We start from the raw sequence: 17,537 nt of genomic DNA, 5'->3' as shown, positions 1-17,537 counted from the left end.
TTGTGAAATGCCAACTACCCAGGCTTTCCTGCCAATAGTTCATCCTACCAAAAAAAAAAAAAATAGACATGAACTCAGCATCTATTAGTAATAATTTTTTTCAGTTCAGTCTCTACTAATGATACTTTATAGATAAATAGAAAAGAAATCCTAAAGTTCGTCTGGAACCATAAAATGCCCCATATAACCAAGAAGATTTGATATAAAAAGAATGAAGCTAGTCAACTTATTACCCATGATGGCTAACCTTGGTTGTCTGTTGGACCACATCTGGAATCAACTAAATCATGAGCTACTGGGCACGCCTGGGAGGAATTTTCTTGATCAGATCATTTAAAACAGAAAGACCCACTCTAAATCTCAGCCACGCTTTCTGGTGACAGCCCAGATGCAAAGTCATGGAAGGAAGTTCTGCTGTCTTCTCTCTCCCCTGGCAAGTCTGTCTAACCTGTGGCATTCCTTCAACAATATAAAGCCAGTTCTTTTAGATTACAACATGGACTGAACACCAGTAGCTTCTGGGAAGCCTACAGTCCTCCAGTCCTTTAGCCCTAGATAAGAACTGCAGAGACAGTCAGCATTACAGACTAAGCAACTACCAGATTGTCAGGCTCTCCAGTGTGAGACAGCCACAGTTGGGATTGCCTGGACTCCATCCTGTAAGTCAATCTAATAAACCCTTTATATAACACACACACACACACACACACACACACACACACACACACACACACACACACGTATATGTATATTTATGTGTATGTGTATATGTATATATCTGTCCCATCAGTTCTCTTCCCTTAAAGAACATGGACTCATATACTACCTGACTTCAAAGTCTATTCCAAACCTGTAGTAACTGAAGCACCCTGGTATAGGCCTAAAAGCAGACCAACAGGCTAGGCCTAGGAGCCCATAAATAACCCTCCACATTAATAATGAAAAGATTTTCCACGGAGGTGCCAAGAGTACACAAGGGATGCACCCGTTTCTCCTATCAGTCGTGTTTCACTTATAAATGGCCACACAGAGAAGAGTGAAACGGGATTGGATCAATCATTTGCATGAAGTGTTGACTGCAGTCACCAACACTGTATGATTAACATTGCCAGAACATGAGATTTTAATAAGATTTCAAAGTGTGTAAGGTTATGAACCAGTAATTAACTTCAGTTAATTCTTCCAGCGAGTCACCATACAAAAATATCACACTAGCTCCCATACAAAAACAACCACATAAAAGTAAAATTTAATGATCAAGTATTATCATAGTTTATAAAGCTATCATGAATTCCCTGGACTATAGTATGCTAAATTCTTAAAATGCCACCTTCTGCCTACTACTGAAAGGAAAGTATCACGGTCTACCAGTGCATAGTTCAGCTTCCTCTTCAATGTTTACTGAGTGACTTCTAGGTACAGGCATGTGTTATGGAGAGGCAAATGTTCATATGTATCTGTGCATTATTAGCCAAAGTGTAGCAAGCTAAATGCTATTTCACATATTTCATTTACCTAATTGATTATTCTTTAATATTATGTAGCTGGAATATATTACCAAATTGTAGAAAATAATGGATTGACTTATTCAAAATAAGTTGGAATAAATTTGCAAAACTTTGTGATCCAAAGTGTGTAAAAACACTATATCCTTAAAATCAAAATTGATACCGTATCTAAAGGATCATTCCACATTTTCCTTTAACAACATTTTCCTTTAATTGGTCATGCTCAAGGCTTCTTCAGGCTGCTCAGTTTGTCTTCCTTATCCCTTCATCCTGCTATAAAAAGAGTCACTGAAGCAAGTTACGTAGCTCTGAAGTGAAGGCAGAGTGGGCTGGGAAGGAGGCATAGGATGATTTCAGGTCCCAGGTCTCCGTGCTTTGGGTCTATTAGGGTTTAATGGTGGCATGGACCATTCCATAGTAGATCTGTCTGCTGTTGTAGTGACACACTTGCTGTTGCCCCTTTCTGTGGCCAGGGGTTAAAAAATGAGTCAACTGCTCTGTGGTGCATACATTTGAACAGTCTAGAAAGTAAGAGCAGTCCATTCCTCTCCGAAGAGTGATGACCTGGATGTGGCTTTTCACTTCTAGCGTTGAGAAAATACCTTGTCACTGAGACATGAGATACCTATCTGTGTTTTTTGGCAAAGTTAGTGAAACAGTAAGATTTTTTTTGGTAATACACACACACACACACACACACACACACACACGCACATGCGCACACACATGCACACACACACACATGTGCATGCACACACAATTATTCTTTTATTATAGAACATCCCAAATGCAAAGAATATACAAGAGTAGTTAAAATTGTTGAAGGTGTGCTTATATTTTATATTATTAGTTTTATAATTACTATTACATACATCCTTGACAAAAGTCCACAATTTGGGACAAAAGTTATATAAGACTAAAATTGATGAAGAACCAAAAACATTTAAGTAGCAGCATCGGTCACGGAACCATGACTGTAAGTGTGTTGCCTTCCTCACTGTGTTACTTCTGTGATGATCTTTGAAGACCACCCTTGGTTCTGTATCAGAATGGGCTTCAGCACCCACCACAGTATGTTTTACACACTCAGCTCTCAACAGTCGCTTGTCAGTTTATTAGATACTGATTGGCTTGCATCCTGCTCACACTTACAAACCAGCAGAGCATCTGTATATGTGCACTCTATTGCAATTCTCTATACGAGTAGTCCCTACACTTCCTTTATTCAATGCCATCCTTATCTGTTTATTTGTATAATGCTCAAACTAGTGAAGTAAATACCCAATAAATAGTTCCCAGTTGACTGTACTTTGAAGATTGGCTAACACAATGGCATATGCACAGACTCCAATCAATATTTTTTTTCTGTCAAATTTTTAGTTTTTTTTTATTAACTTGAGTATTTCTTATTTACATTTCGAATGTTATTCCCTTTCCCGGTTTCCGGGCAAACATCCCCCTAGTCCCTCCCCCTCCCCTTCTTCATGGGTGTTCCCCTCCCCACCCTCCCTCCATTGCCGCCCTCCCCCCAACAATCACGTTCACTGGGGATTCAGTCTTAGCAGGACCAAGGGCTTCACCTTCTACTGGTGCTCTTACTAGGCTATTCATTTCTACCTATGAGGTCAGAGTCCAGGGCCGTCCATGTATAGTCTTTGGGTAGTGGCTTAGTCCCTGAAAGCTCTAGTTGCTTGGCATTGTTGTTCATATGGGGTCTCGAGCCCCTTCAAGCTCTTCCAGTTCTTTCTCTGATTCCTTCAACGGGGGTCCTGTTCTCAGTTCAGTGGTTTGCTGCTGACTCCAATCAATATTAATTTACTTATTCAACTAATATTTACTGAGCTCATTGAGTGCCTGCCATTGTGCAAAGTGACGGGGGTGGGAAGATTAGCAGGCAGACAAGGTCAGGATACCTTTGGAGACTCATCCAAAGACTCCGTGTCAGACATGAGTAGATCCACTGCAGCTCATCTTCAGTTTAAAGAAAATGGATTTATTTTTTTTCTCTAAAACATATGGAGGCAGACGACATTAAGTCAAACATGTCAGGAACAACTTGTATCATTTCCTTTACTGGAGGGTGCTGTACCCCTAAGTCTCCTTGTACAAGATGGCTGTCTCGGTCCAGTGTATGTATTCTACAGCAGGAAGGAAGCACAATGAGAGAGCAGCAGGAGACACGCCTTGAAGCTAGAGGAATGGGAATGGGGCTGGTGTTAATTTAGGGTCTGTGATCGATTGGGCCAGGAGATTCTCAGAAAAGATGAAGACTGGGAGAAACATTTATAATAGGACGTTAAGCCTTCCTCAGTAATATTGGCTTCGGTGAAGACCAGTATTTGAGCCTGTTCAAAGAATGCAACATTGATTCTAGAAATTCTAAATCACAGGTTCAGAGATTTGAGGGCTAATCTTGCTTGTCAAGTTGACACACCTGGACAGATAGACCATCAACTGGAGAATTGCCTCCATCAGACTGATCTGTGGGCACCTGTCTTGAGCATTTCCTTAATTTTCAACTGAGGGTGAGGAGCCCAGTGTAGAATGGGTAATATCCTCCCAAGATAGGTGGACCTGGACTGTAAATGGTTGCTGAGAAACCAGCTGGAGCAAGCCAGTAAGCAGCACTCCTCCATGGCCTCTACTTCAGTTTCCGCATCTGCCAGAGTTCTTGCCTTAGCATCCTTCATTGACGGACCGTAACCTGTAAGCTAAATAAACATTTTCTCCCTTTTTTTGAAAGAGCCCTACTATGTAGTCCTGCCTAGAAATCTCTACATAGACTAGGGTGACCTCAAACTCACTGAAATGCACCTATCTTTGTTTCCTGAGTGCTTGGATTAAAGGAATGGAGCACCAAGCCTGGCTGCTGCTTTTAATTTTAATTGGACATTCAAAATAACCCCTGACCTTGTTAAAATAAGCACAATTTGAAAACATTGTATTCCCAAAGTGATGGTTATTCTAATGTCAAGATCAAATACTAATTTAAAAATTTTAATCAACAAGAAAAAAATTTGCTAAAACAGGATTGGTCCAAACATCTATTGTTTCGGCTGGTGTAGATGCTTTCACATTCTTCCTCCACATTCTTCCTCCACATTCTTCCTCCACATTCTTCCTCCACATATTGCTCCCCAGGAACATTTCCTCAGGGAAGGTGTTTCTGTGGCTGTCTAGCTGTGCCATTCTTATGTCAGTACAGAGATCGAACTGTTTGAATTTGTATTCTTCTGTGGCCACTGCATCTAATAAATGTCAGGTTGATGAGAGGGAATCGCGTTTTGCATTAATAATTAGAACAGATTAAAATGGAACCCTCCTTTTGAGTTACCTCCTTATGTTAAAATTTCAGTTTTAAGAAGCAATTATTAAAAGCTGTGTTCATCCCCAACTAGACTGTTGGGGGGAGGGCGACAATGGGGGGAGGGTTGGGAGGGGAACACCCATAAGGAAGGGGAGGGGGGAGGGAGATGTTTGCCTGGAAACCGGGAAAGGGAATAACACTCGAAATGTATATAAGAAATACTCAAGTTAATAAAAAAAAGAAAAAAAAGCTGTGTTCATTGTCTTATTCAGTTCGTGGCTTCATACCAGGCAATAGAATTATCAAGACTGTGGGGGTATTCACTACCTAGAGGTCACTTCATTTCATCTTATTCTGTTTTTATAGATATTCCCATATCCTCATAACCCTGAGCTATGCAGTGAAAGAAAGCCTTCATCCTTCACACTGTACAGACTCTCGATTTAACCGAGATTTCTGATAACAGTTACACAAACTCTATGCCATTTCCAATGTGTATGTTCTCTGTTACTCAATTGAAGCCTATAATTTCCTGTTTCTATTAAAAATCACAAGTAATCAAACCGATATGCTGGAAAACTGTGTTATATTTGGCAATTTAATCCAATTTTTCTGTTGTCCAAGTCACAAATTGGTAGGTAGTTTCATGGATAGATACTGACTTTTATGGACTACAGTAGTTCTCCTTTTCATTGCTGTGTCAAAATACCTTACAAAAGCAGCTGAAGGACCAAAGAGTTTATGTTGGCTTGCAGTTTAAGAAGGGATAGAGTTGACCTTGCTCAAGTCGTGATGGTAGGAGGACACAGCAATTGATCACATTGCCTCCACAGTCACATGGAGAACAGCAAAGGTCAGCGCTCAGCTCGCTTTCTTCTTTCTGTGCGATCCTACGTCCCAGCCTTGGCATATGCCATCCACACTAGGGACAAGTTTTCCCTCTTTAGTTTGATCTTTCAGGAAATGCCCTCATATACATAACCAGATATATATTTCTGTGGCAATTCTAAATCCTACAAAACTGACATCATGATTAACTTCCTCACATACTTAGAGGCGTTAAGACACCAGGATGTCTAGGTTTAATGACAGATGTTTTTGCTGGTAACCAAAGAAGAAAGAGATGGAGATCGGTGCTCTTTGCCAGACCATGAGTAAATGTGAGTGAAGATAGCAGGAGATGAAAAGGACACGTCGTTAAATCACTAACAGGGCCTACGGCCTTGGGTTACTATCACTCCTCTTAAATATGTCAGAGACAACGAAACAGTAGGCACATATTCAACAAGGTAATTTTAAAAGTCATTCTCTGCCTCCTCACAGCCTCTGGGATGAAGTACAAACGCCTAGAAATGATCCTGTCTGTGCTTTACATACTTCAGAGTCATCTCTTGCCAATTTCACATCTACCTCCAACCCATGTTACCATAGCAAATCCTTTTTACTTTCCTGTTAAGGGGAGAGAGGCATGTGTGTAAATATATGCACACATATGTACTTTTCTACTATCCCCCATGTTCATGCTCTCTTCTACCTCAAGTATCTTTTCCACAGCTTACACAAACTCAGGTCATGTTGGGGACTTTTCTGTCTAACGAGCCATCACCTCAGTGCCATGCCTCCTCCTGTGTATCATTATTTGATTTTAAGCATCTGTCCTCATTACTAGGCTCAGTCCTCAATGCTGAACACATGGGAGGCAACCAATATGAAATCTTTGAGTGAGTACATGGAACCTTGGCGGAAACAAGAGATTAGAAAATAGCTTAAGTACAAAATTATAACATACAGTCTATGGGAAAGTAGAACAATTTCTCAAATAAGAAAATGGCTTTATATTTCTATAAACGTATTTTCCATGCTGTGCTATTAATTTTAATTAGTGGTTGGTGTTGTTGGTTATTCTTGTAAACATTTTGGGTGATAAACCATATGGTGCTGTTTGGTATTCTTTTTTCGTTCCTCTAAAGTCAAGAGAGTAAGAAGCATTATGTGTGTATTTTGGTAAGCAATCCTGAGTGTCCTATTCGTAGAACTTTACTTAATTAATGACTGGTAGTGCTTGGCATCAATGCTGTCTTAAAGGCTGAGTTTCCAGGGTCAGTGCTGATCATTGGATGGTGGCTTTGTCCTAACTAGTGAACCTCAATTTTGAACTGTATGTCAATGGATGTACATGTACACGTGTGCATTGAATTTAAGAGTAAGGGAGCACAGAGTTTTAGATCATGAATTTATTCCAGACCATTTACCCTTCCCATTTACTAATAGGGAACTAATGACCCCATAGAAAAATGACTGTCCCTTAGAGGAGCTAGGGAAAGTATTCTGCTCACGTTATTCTTTCAGATGAATGTAAATTCCTAAGCAAGGCTAGCCATATGGGAACATTACAAGATGTACCAGTACTTTCCTGAGTAATTCAACTTTACTGATAAAGATAACACCTTGCCCCAGAGACTGGGTTGCTGTGCCTTGTAACCGAGCCATCTCTGCCTCCTGTGTCTTTCTCTTCTTTGGGAAACTGATTGTTAGAAGTCCATGCTCGTAACCATTGCCCATTAGGAGATCACACAGCTTCTTGCAGATAAAGCTGCAGGAGAAAAGTTTTGTCTTGTGGAGAAACCGCTAGTTTATAAATTACCAGCCTAGTAATTTATAACCAACAGTAGTAGTTTAGGTAGCTTTACAGCTTAGCAGCTGTAAAAAATAGCTGTAGTATTTATGAGCATTGCAGTAACAACGATCACGGCAGTTACTTCACTTGGCACATTTAGAACGTGCTATCATGGGTATGTACAACCAAGTGTGAGCACCGTCATTCTCTGTATAAGTGAAGGTTGTGAATACTACGCGCATTTCCTCAGGGCCACACAAAATTCTCAAGCTAGGTACATTCACCACCTTTGCAAACTAACTCAATTTGAGTTTGGCTGTGATTTAGCTCACTACCCCATTGCATATTTATACACAGGGGTGTATTTATACACAGTTTACACATATATAAATGTAAGGATTTATCTTTATTGATAAAGGTTAATTACTCAAGGAAGTATTGGTGCAGCTGCATAACTTCTAAGGTCCCCCATACTTAGCTTTGCTTAAGAATTTACATTGATCTGGAAATACGAATCAGCCGGAATTCCTTTCCTGATATCTCTAGAGAAGAGTCATTTAACCCCAGCGCCATTAGTTTCTTATCAGAAAATGAACCAGGAATACAGCTCAGAGAGTAAGGGTCAAAGCCTGAGGAACTGGGTTAGATTCGAACCCACAAAATGGAAAGAGAAAACTGGCTCATGTAAACTGTTCTCTGACCTTCACATATACTCTATGATACTCATGCACGTATATACACAGACACAGACACAGACATGCACACACGCACACGTACATACACTGAGCAAAAGATTTGCTATTTGTGGTATCGTAGGAGAGTATACTTTGTGTGCTTCAGCTTCAATCATCCTTGTCTAAAAACTTGTGGTACACAATGTCAATTTGATATATGTCCTTTATTAAGCTGATGGTATCTAGTAACTGCTTTATTAAGTAAGACTCGTAGTCATCTTTATTATGTGGATGTTAGACCTAAGTGTTATGTTTTGCTCTGTTGGTGGGAGAACTCAAACTCCTGCCTTTTTTTTCTCTTCTTCTTATACTTATGTGCACCTGTGTTGAGATACAAAATTTCTGTTTAATTGGTTATAATTTAATGTGATTATGTGTTTTTTCCTTTTTTCCCCATAGCCCTACCTCCCTGCCAGAATTATAAGAAAATACTTGGTCACATTTTTATCCCATTGAAATAAAATTATTTGGTAACTAGTTACTTCCAGTAGTTGTTCTATCCAAGGTTCTAAATTCTTTTTAATTACTGAAAATAGATACTTCTCTCATACAATATATCCCGATCACAGTTTCCCCTTCTTCCCTTCCTCCCAGCTCCCCACCATCTCCCCTCTCCCCGAGATCCATTCCACCTCCATCTACATTCTTTGTTTTGATCTTAATTTTCAGGAATCAATAGGTGTCTTGTGTTCATTGGCATTTTCTTTATCATCTTCCAGGTCTTGTAGAAATTTGCCTGATGCATCCCCTCGATGTGGTGAAAACCAGGTAAGGTTTTGCATGAACAAGTTTTATTGACCTTGGCTGATATCCAAGTTAAGATCTGTCAGAACACTAAATGCTAGAACTTGTCCCAGGCCGGTAGCTTCTCCCTATACTGGCATCTAAATTTGCTTTTCAAAGAAAGTTCCACTTGATGGGATAAAATGTGAGGTCGTCAGAAGGTATGCAATGCTTTCTGCTGTCACATGCCAATTGGAAGGCATGATTTGTAATGCACTGGAACATGAGATAAATTCATCAAATCGGTGTGAAAACTAAATGTTATCTAACGAACTATGACAGCAGCTTTTCAGTTGGCGTTGAGCATAATAGATTGCTGTCTGAGAGTCAGCATTTTTATTTCAGGCGAGCTTTTTAAATGACAGTTAAAGAATTTATTCCTATAACTCTTTGCCAATGCAAAATGCTGAAGGAGAAAATGTAGAGCAATGTATTAAAGCTATCTTCCAGGAATAAAAACAAAATGAAAAGCAAAACCAAAAATACCAAAAGTTTAATACGATCACTGGAGAGCACTGAGGCGGGCGGGAATGAGTCTTCAATTTTTTTTTTTTTTTGGACTTGTAATATATCATTTCCCCTTTACTCTCTCCCCTCCAAACTCCCCAAACTACTCCTGCACATGCTCACTTTCAAATTCATGAACTCTTTTTTCTTTTAATTATTATTGCGCGCTCTCTCTCTGTCTCTCTCTCTCCCCGTGTGTGTGTGTGTGTGTGTGTGTGTGTGTGTGTGTGTGTGTGTGTATCTATCTAAATACATAAGCACATCCTTCTTGGTCTGCATAATGTTGCTTGCGTTTATGTTTTTAGGTATGACCGTTTGGGATTGAATAACCAATTGGTAAACTCTTACCTGCAGGGGAAATTAGAGCATATTTTTGGAAGTTTAAACTCTGGCTAAATTACTGAACTTTATTTTTTTTGAAATCAGAAGATTTTAGTGCATAGTGTGTGTTAATATATATTTGCATTATACAAAACCTAAGTGGTAGGACTTGGCCATGATCATGACAAAAACCACACTGAGTGGCAGGTCTCATGTGGGAAGTATGTATACCTTGAGATAGGTCTCATGTGGGAGGTATATCATGGGGCAGGTCTCAGATGGGAGGTTTCCTGGGGAAGGGGGATACAGAGGCAGACTCTGAGAGAGAGAGGAAAGAAGAGAGACTGGGTGAGGGAGAATGTAATTTTTATCTGGAGCTTGGTACATTGGCAGGACATGTGATAGGAGTGACAGTGTCGCCTCTTGGGCAGCTAGAGCTGATATGCTTTGTTGCTGGATTCCTTGAAAGCTGGCTATAAAGATGTCTGATTGTTGTGGAGTCACTTTTAGCTGTCTATGGACGTACCTGATTGCTAACACTAAGAGCAACACCAGCTTACGTTGTAGCCTGCTAGCAAATGTTACAACACTAATTCTGTGATTGAACTAATCATTGCTTCCTTGGTTAGGAATTACTTGATGAATCAGACTGGTCATTTGATGGACATTTTATTTAACTTACCTAAAGAGGCCTCTTACTTTAAATTTTCTTAATTTAATTTGTGTGTGTGTCTATGTGCGTGTTCATATACATGTGCATACCCTTGTCATGTGCATTCTATAGCATGCATTTTAGACAGAGTTATTGGACTCAGTGAAAACATATGGAACTACGTTCTCTTTCCATTCTATAAGGTCTGTAAGTCAGAGTCAGGTCATCGCCTTGATAGCAAGTGTCCTCATCCAGTGTGCCATCTTCCAGACTTTCAGATTTTCAGAATGATTGATGATGAAAGCGACTTTTACATGATGATGAAGTGATTTCTACATGAAAATAATATCACATTTATAGTTGAAACAATAAGATTTGACTTGTGATTGAACCTTCCAGTTGTCAAAATAAAATACCACAGCTTAACCAAAAGGCATTTATTTCCTATACTTGGATAATGGCTTGGGAAGCTAGGAAGTTCAAGATCAAGGTTGGGACCTACTTGGTTGTTTTTGCAAGCCCTCATTCCAGCTCCTAAACATAGCAATCTCACTCAGAGAAACTCTGTGGTCCTTCTTTCCTTGTGAAGTTATTAATTCTGACAAGGTAGATCCAACCCTTATGATTCCATGTGAGCCTGTCACCTCCCAAGTTCAGCTTTCAGATATTACTACACTGGTAGTTTGAAATTGGGCAGAATGGAAGCATTCAGTAGAACGCTTAGTTTGTCATAACATCGAAACAAAGTAGGAAAACCACAGATTATGCCCAAATGAGGGACGTCGACGTCTAGATCACCTTAGGGGTTTTCAGAAGAGAAGGCAAAACCTACAAACCTTTTCTCCTTAGATTCTTCTGTGGATTTCACCTATGAAAAGCCAAGATATTACTGCTAGTCTTCTTACAAAGCATGAGTTCCTTACATTCAAATAAGCTTGGAGAAATAAGAACAATCTAAATAAAAATGGCACCAAAATTATGATCATTCCATCATCCCCTGGTCCTCGCTTGTCTGCTCAACAGTGGCTATTCCGTATCTAGCTGTGGATTCCAGGATACACTCAAGAGTCTCCACATCCGTGAAGAGTCCCATCAACGTCAACTTCAACGTCACCTCATGTCATTGGGCTGGATTTGAATTATACTTTGCTTGAAATACATTTACTAAGTAACTTGTGCCTTATATATTGTATATATTGTGTCTTATATAAGTATATTGTGCCTTCTTTGCTATATATAAATATTCCCATGAAAATAACATTTATTAATTGGGATTGGTCATGTGCCCTTGCCTATCTTGAAGAGGGAGGGATAATACCACCCTGCAGGTATCCTGAGAGAACTGAATGATGAATGGCGGTTAACCTGTCTGACAGCAGAGGTTGTACTGAATGAACACTCTATTGACAGCCTAATATATGTAGAACTTCGTTTGCAAGGGAAATGGACTATGAGATTTCCAGGACTTAGCACTCAGCCACTAACAAGATAGCCATTGGGCAGAAACAGATGAAAATGCTGGCCTCTTCATTGTTATAGTCTGTAAGAGACGAGTTCCTCTCTTAAAGTATAACACTCGATTTTAATTTTCAATAAAAATATTTTGGGAATTATAAATTAGAAAGGAAAATTGGGACACTACATAGAAGTCTAGTGAATGCACATGGTCTGTGCTTGAAGACTCTCAAACTCATCTGTTGGAAACATTTACTGACAACATTTTCAGTTAGAATGCCTTCTTAAGATTCCTGTTATTTCTTTGTTCTAAAAGAAGTACAGAGGTCTGACTAGGAGGTTCTCTTGCTATAAAACCAGTGGTTAAACCTAGGCAAATTTCTGCTTTCACTCTAGCCTATGAGGTTATAGGAAGTAAAGGGTTGGAAGGATTACATTATATTTTTATTTTAAATTATGTGCTATTCCCTCAGCTTAAATTTAGATAGACCAAGTTCTTAGCTAGTACAAGTGGCAGCTTCAAAATATGTACTTTCCTTTCAGCATTTTTAAGGCTCTTTCACCAACTAAAAAACTTCCAAAATATTCATTTTGAACATGATATTTTTAACCATAATATGGTCACATTTCCTGATAGTGATTATATACAAAAATTAATATCAACAAAAAAGAAAGATGCAAATCATCATCTAGGACTAAAATAAATGAATTAATTATACATAGAATGACTATTTATATTGGGAATTTGAAAACAGCAACTAAGATATATTCACAACCAGATGCAGGAGGCATCTGATTGAAGTCAATCTACTAGAACCAATTAGGACAACATAAGTACTAATTCTTTATAATAAGCACTCCAAGACAATACAAAATGTAGCATAAAACATTTTGAAGTAGGAATAAATTCATACCAAGTGACACAAATAATCATTTACAGAGAGGAAAATACATTTTTGAAGAAAGAATGGGAGATAAATTTTTATCATCCCTTGTTTTTCATTCAGCAAAGGAAAGGACTAGACATTTTGGAGGTCAGAAAGAAAGGACTAGATTTTGTGAAGTAAACCGGGCACACGAACATTATGGGAAATGAGCCATATCCACAGTTCAAGATTAACTCGGTACACCGATCTTCAAGACACCATAGGAAAGGGAAGTGGAGAGATGCCCGGAAACAATGTCGGTGTGTACACCTCTGCCCAGTGCTGTAAGAACTCAGAGTTCACTGCCCTCAGAGAACACACCATCACAAAGCAGACTGCTGAAGCAGCCAGTGCTCAGTGGCCTCCTGCCTCATTTCTTAAGTTAGTCTCAGTCTCTGTTTGATTCAGCAAAACAATAATTATTCATTGTATACAATGTGTCAGGTTGTAACAAGCCTGAATTTCAGGAGATTACAGCATGGAATCTTTTTCTCATCCCACCTGATGTCCAATATGAATAGATGGCATTTAAGCTGCCTTAATTAAATACCATAAACTGGGTCCTTGTAGTCAAAAGAATTTTCAGTTATGGAATCTGGCTTCTGCAAGTTTCTTTTCCCTACAGGTTCCATTTCTGTCCTCTGGAGGAGACTCTTTCCCTCATACACAGACAGCACCCTCTCACTGGGTTCTCATATAACAGAAGAAGCAATATACCACCTGGAGTCACTGTTATAAAGACACTAACCTGTTCATGAGGGCCTCCCATTACTAATCTCCGAGAGGCCAGATTTAAACACATGGATTTGGGAGATGGAACCCATTTAGGACATAGTAGGGTGCACTGCGCTCGCTAACATCACTCAGGCCGGTGGAACCTCCACTTCCGTGTGTTTCCACTCTACATGACAGGAAGTGGAGAGCCCTATGGTCTCATGTCGTTTCCGCTCGGACTTATGGTTCAGAACTACTCTTTGCACTTAGCCAACCAGAAGTAAAAGTTTGATCACCCCCTTTGATTGGGAGGACCTAGGTGTCAATATGCTGCAATCATTCATGTCCACTCCGAGCCATACACCAAGAAACATCACTCGCTTGTACATACTAGTTCCCTTTCCAGATGTAAAAACACTTTGGGCTTTCAGCTGCTTCTTTTAATATCTGTTCCCATATTTCTAAATGTTACCTTCATCCTGACATTGGCTTCAGTAGTGCTTCCGCCCCAGTTCATGGCCTGTGTAGAATCTCCAACAAAAGTATCCTTTGGAAACAGTCTCTGTGGATACAATTAGCCATGGTGCAGTTATACTAAAGTCAGGGAGGCTCCAAATTCAATATTCTTTGAATCCTTACAAGAAGAGACTTGGATAGACAGACAGAAGGAGCAAGACAAGGAGTGAGGGAGGGAAGGAAGTATGGAGGAGGAAGGGAGGGAAGGAGTGAGAGAGAAGGAGGTATGGAGGGAGAGAGGGAGGGATAGAGAGAAGGAGAGAAGTCATATCCAGTGAAGGTGGTCGTTGGAATTATGCACCTGCATGCCAGTGCACGCGAAGGTTCGCTAGTAACTTGCAGAGACAAGGAAACTAGTAGGAGAGATTTAGGACATAAGTCAGCACCCTGTCCTAACTTATCACTTTTAAATATTATTCATGATCCGACACCCTTCATCCTCCTTGATTAAAAATACACCCAATTACTATCACTTATTGTCTGTTTTATTGTTTGGCAATGCAGGTATTTATTGCTGAGATGAGCTGCCCAATGAACTGCTCCTCTTTTCATTCGTCAGCCTCTGAGTGGTTGTTGCCAATTATTTCTCCCAAGATGCTTCTATAAGTTTCTTGACGCTATTGTTTTCTACAAATGTCATTATTATGTTTGTTAAAAGTGGGCTTATTTATAATTGTCTGGCTTTGTCCTTAGGCAGTGCCTCTCCTTTTACCTTTGAGTCAAGGTTATGTATGGCAGAGAAGGAAGACGTTCAGGGCTTTGTCATGTTTCTAGCATGGGACCACTCACCTGCTCCCTATCTGGAGCTGTCCTAGTTCAGGCTTTAGGGAGTAAGCTACAAGATGTTCAATGAAGTGAGCAAGGAGCCATTTAGAGACTTCTAAAAACCTCATTTTTCCCCAGTCACATTTAAATACCATCCACGGTATCTGATTTTCCAATATTTTCCAAAGGGCTTCCAACGCCCTTTGCTGAGCTCTCCCTCCTAGAATACTTTGGGTGTAGCCTTCTCTGCTCTACTATTACTGACCTCCATCCAGTTCCTTTTTTCATTTCTGTTGTACAAAAGTGTGTTGACATCACACATCTATAACTATTTCTTGTGCTGTCTTCTTTGTTCTTACGACTTTACACTTATTTATAATTCCCCTACTAACTATATTTATTAGTCAGAGCCAAACCAGGAGAATACACCCACTCTGAGCATTCAAAACAAAAGGAATTTAATGCGAGGAATTAGTTACTCAGATGCCTTAGGATCCAACAGAAGTCTATGAGGCAACCCAGAGATTAGCAGTAAAGCCACAACCCCACATTCAGTAGACAAAGGGAAGAGGTGTTACAGTCATCCTGGTAATTATGGTGGAAATTACAACTGTGGCTGTCCTGTCAAATGCAAAGGGAGCCTCAGAAGAGAAACAACTACCAACACATCCTCTACCTGAGGCAGGGCAGGGTAGGGGGTGTGTAGGGATTGGGGTAAGGGGTAAGGGGGATTAGTGAGGGTGGAGGGGGATATGGGCTCTGGTTTCTTTCTTCTTACCACCTTCAGCTTCCCACCACTGCACCTTCTTGTTGACTCATAGTATCCTGGGAGGCACAGAAGCTTTGCAGAGATCAGTCCTTCCACATTAGAACAGGAAAAAAAAATTGAGAAATAGATCTAAACAAATAGAACCAGAATACGTACATGGTTACTTTAGTAAGCTTTCTTTAGTTTACAGTTTTGTCTATATGATATACTTTGATAATATTATTGCCAGTCCAAATCCTCCAAGATCCTTCCTACCCCATCCAACTTTGTATTCTTACTCTCTCTCTTAAAAAAAGAAAGGAAGACAAAATCAACAGGAACAATCAAAAGAGAAAAATACCAAAACAAACAAACAAATAAAAAAACTACATGCAAAACCATGAAGTCTGTTTTGTGTTGGCCACAAAACCCCATTACTCCTAGGTATGGAGTCTACCCTAAAGTGTGGCTGATATACCCAGTGGCACTCTATTGGGAAAAAAAATGATTCTTTTTCTTTCTTGGAAAGTGTCAATTGTAAATACTTACTTGGTCAGAGGTAGACTTTGGGTCTACTTGCCATTCTCCTTGCTGGGACTTTGTTTTGAATCTGTGGATCTGAGGGTAAGGCCCTAATGAAGCTATAGCTTACATATGCCCTTAAAAATGGAGAAATCCACCCGCGGATCCCGGCCCCCAGCAGCTCTCTGCTCCCAGACCCGGTGAGAGAGAGACCCAACCGCCTGGTCAGGTGGGCACTCCTGAGGCTGCAGAGCGGAAGAGACCACCAACACTGCTCACCCCTGCCCACATCCCTGGCCCAAGAGGAAACTGTATAAGGCCTCTGGGCTCCCGTGGGGGAGGGCCCAGGAGCGGCAGGACCCCTGCCAGAGACACCGCCGGACCCTGAAGGAAACAGACCGGATAAACAGTTCTCTGCACCCAAATCCCATGGGAGGGAGAGCTAAACCTTCAGAGAGGCAGACAAGCCTGGGAAACCAGAGGAGACTGCTCCCTGCACACACATCTCGGACGCCAGAGGAAAAAGCCAAAGACCATCTGGAACCCTGGTGCACTGAAGCTCCCGGAAGGGGCGGCACAGGTCTCCCTGGTTGCTGCCACTGCAGAGAGCCCCTGGGCAGCACCCCATGAGCAAACCTGAGCCTCGGGACCACAGGTAAGACCAAATTTTCTGCTGCAAGAAAGCTGCCTGGTGAACTCAAGACACAGGCCCACAGGAACAGCTGAAGACCTGTAGAGAGGAAAAACTACACACCCGAAAGCAGAACACTCTGTCCCCATAACTAACTGAAAGAGAGGAAAACAGGTCTACAGCACTCCTGACACACAGGCTTATAGGACAGTCTAGCCACTGTCAGAAATAGCAGAACAAAGTAACACTAGAGATAATCTGATGGCGAGAGGCAAGCGCAGGAACCCAAGCAACAGAAACCAAGACTACATGGCATCATAGGAGCCCAATTCTCCCACCAAAACAAACATGGAATATCCAAACACACCAGAAAAGCAAGATCTAGTTTCAAAATCATATTTGATCATGATGCTGGAGGACTTCAAGAAAGACATGAACACACTTAGGGAAGCACAGGAAAACATTAATAAACAAGTAAAAGCCTACAGAGAGGAATCGCAAAAATCCCTGAAAGAATTCCAGGAAAACACAATCAAACAGTTGAAGGAATTAAAAATGGAAATAGAAGCAATCAAGAAAGAACACATGGAAACAACCCTGGATATAGAAAACCAAAAGAAGAGACACGGAGCTGTAGATACAAGCTTCACCAACAGAATACAAGAGATGGAAGAGAGAATCTCAGGAGCAGAAGAGTCCATAGAAATCATTGACTCAACTGTCAAAGATAATGTAAAGCAGAAAAAGCTACTGGTCCAAAACATACAGGATATCCAGGACTCAATGAGAAGATCAAACCTAAGGATAATAGGTATAGAAGAGAGTGAAAAC

General features: G+C 40.4%; 1 protein-coding gene across 1 annotated transcript in view; it reads left to right on the top strand.

The window, feature by feature from the left end:
• Slc25a21 (solute carrier family 25 member 21) overlaps positions 1–17,537 on the top strand; it is a 505,498-nt gene that overhangs the window by 268,099 nt on the left and 219,862 nt on the right. Inside the window, 1 exon segment of the mRNA NM_133614.3 lies at positions 8,886–8,934. Within this exon segment, the coding sequence (NP_598298.1) occupies positions 8,886–8,934 (49 nt within the window).

This window comes from Rattus norvegicus, chromosome 6, assembly GCF_021556685.1.
Source record: "Rattus norvegicus strain SHRSP/BbbUtx chromosome 6, alternate assembly SHRSP_T2T, whole genome shotgun sequence".
NCBI classification, from domain to species: domain Eukaryota; kingdom Metazoa; phylum Chordata; class Mammalia; order Rodentia; family Muridae; genus Rattus; species Rattus norvegicus.
The sequence above is the reverse complement of the archived record's forward strand: the minus strand, read 5'-3'. Positions and strand labels throughout refer to the sequence as shown.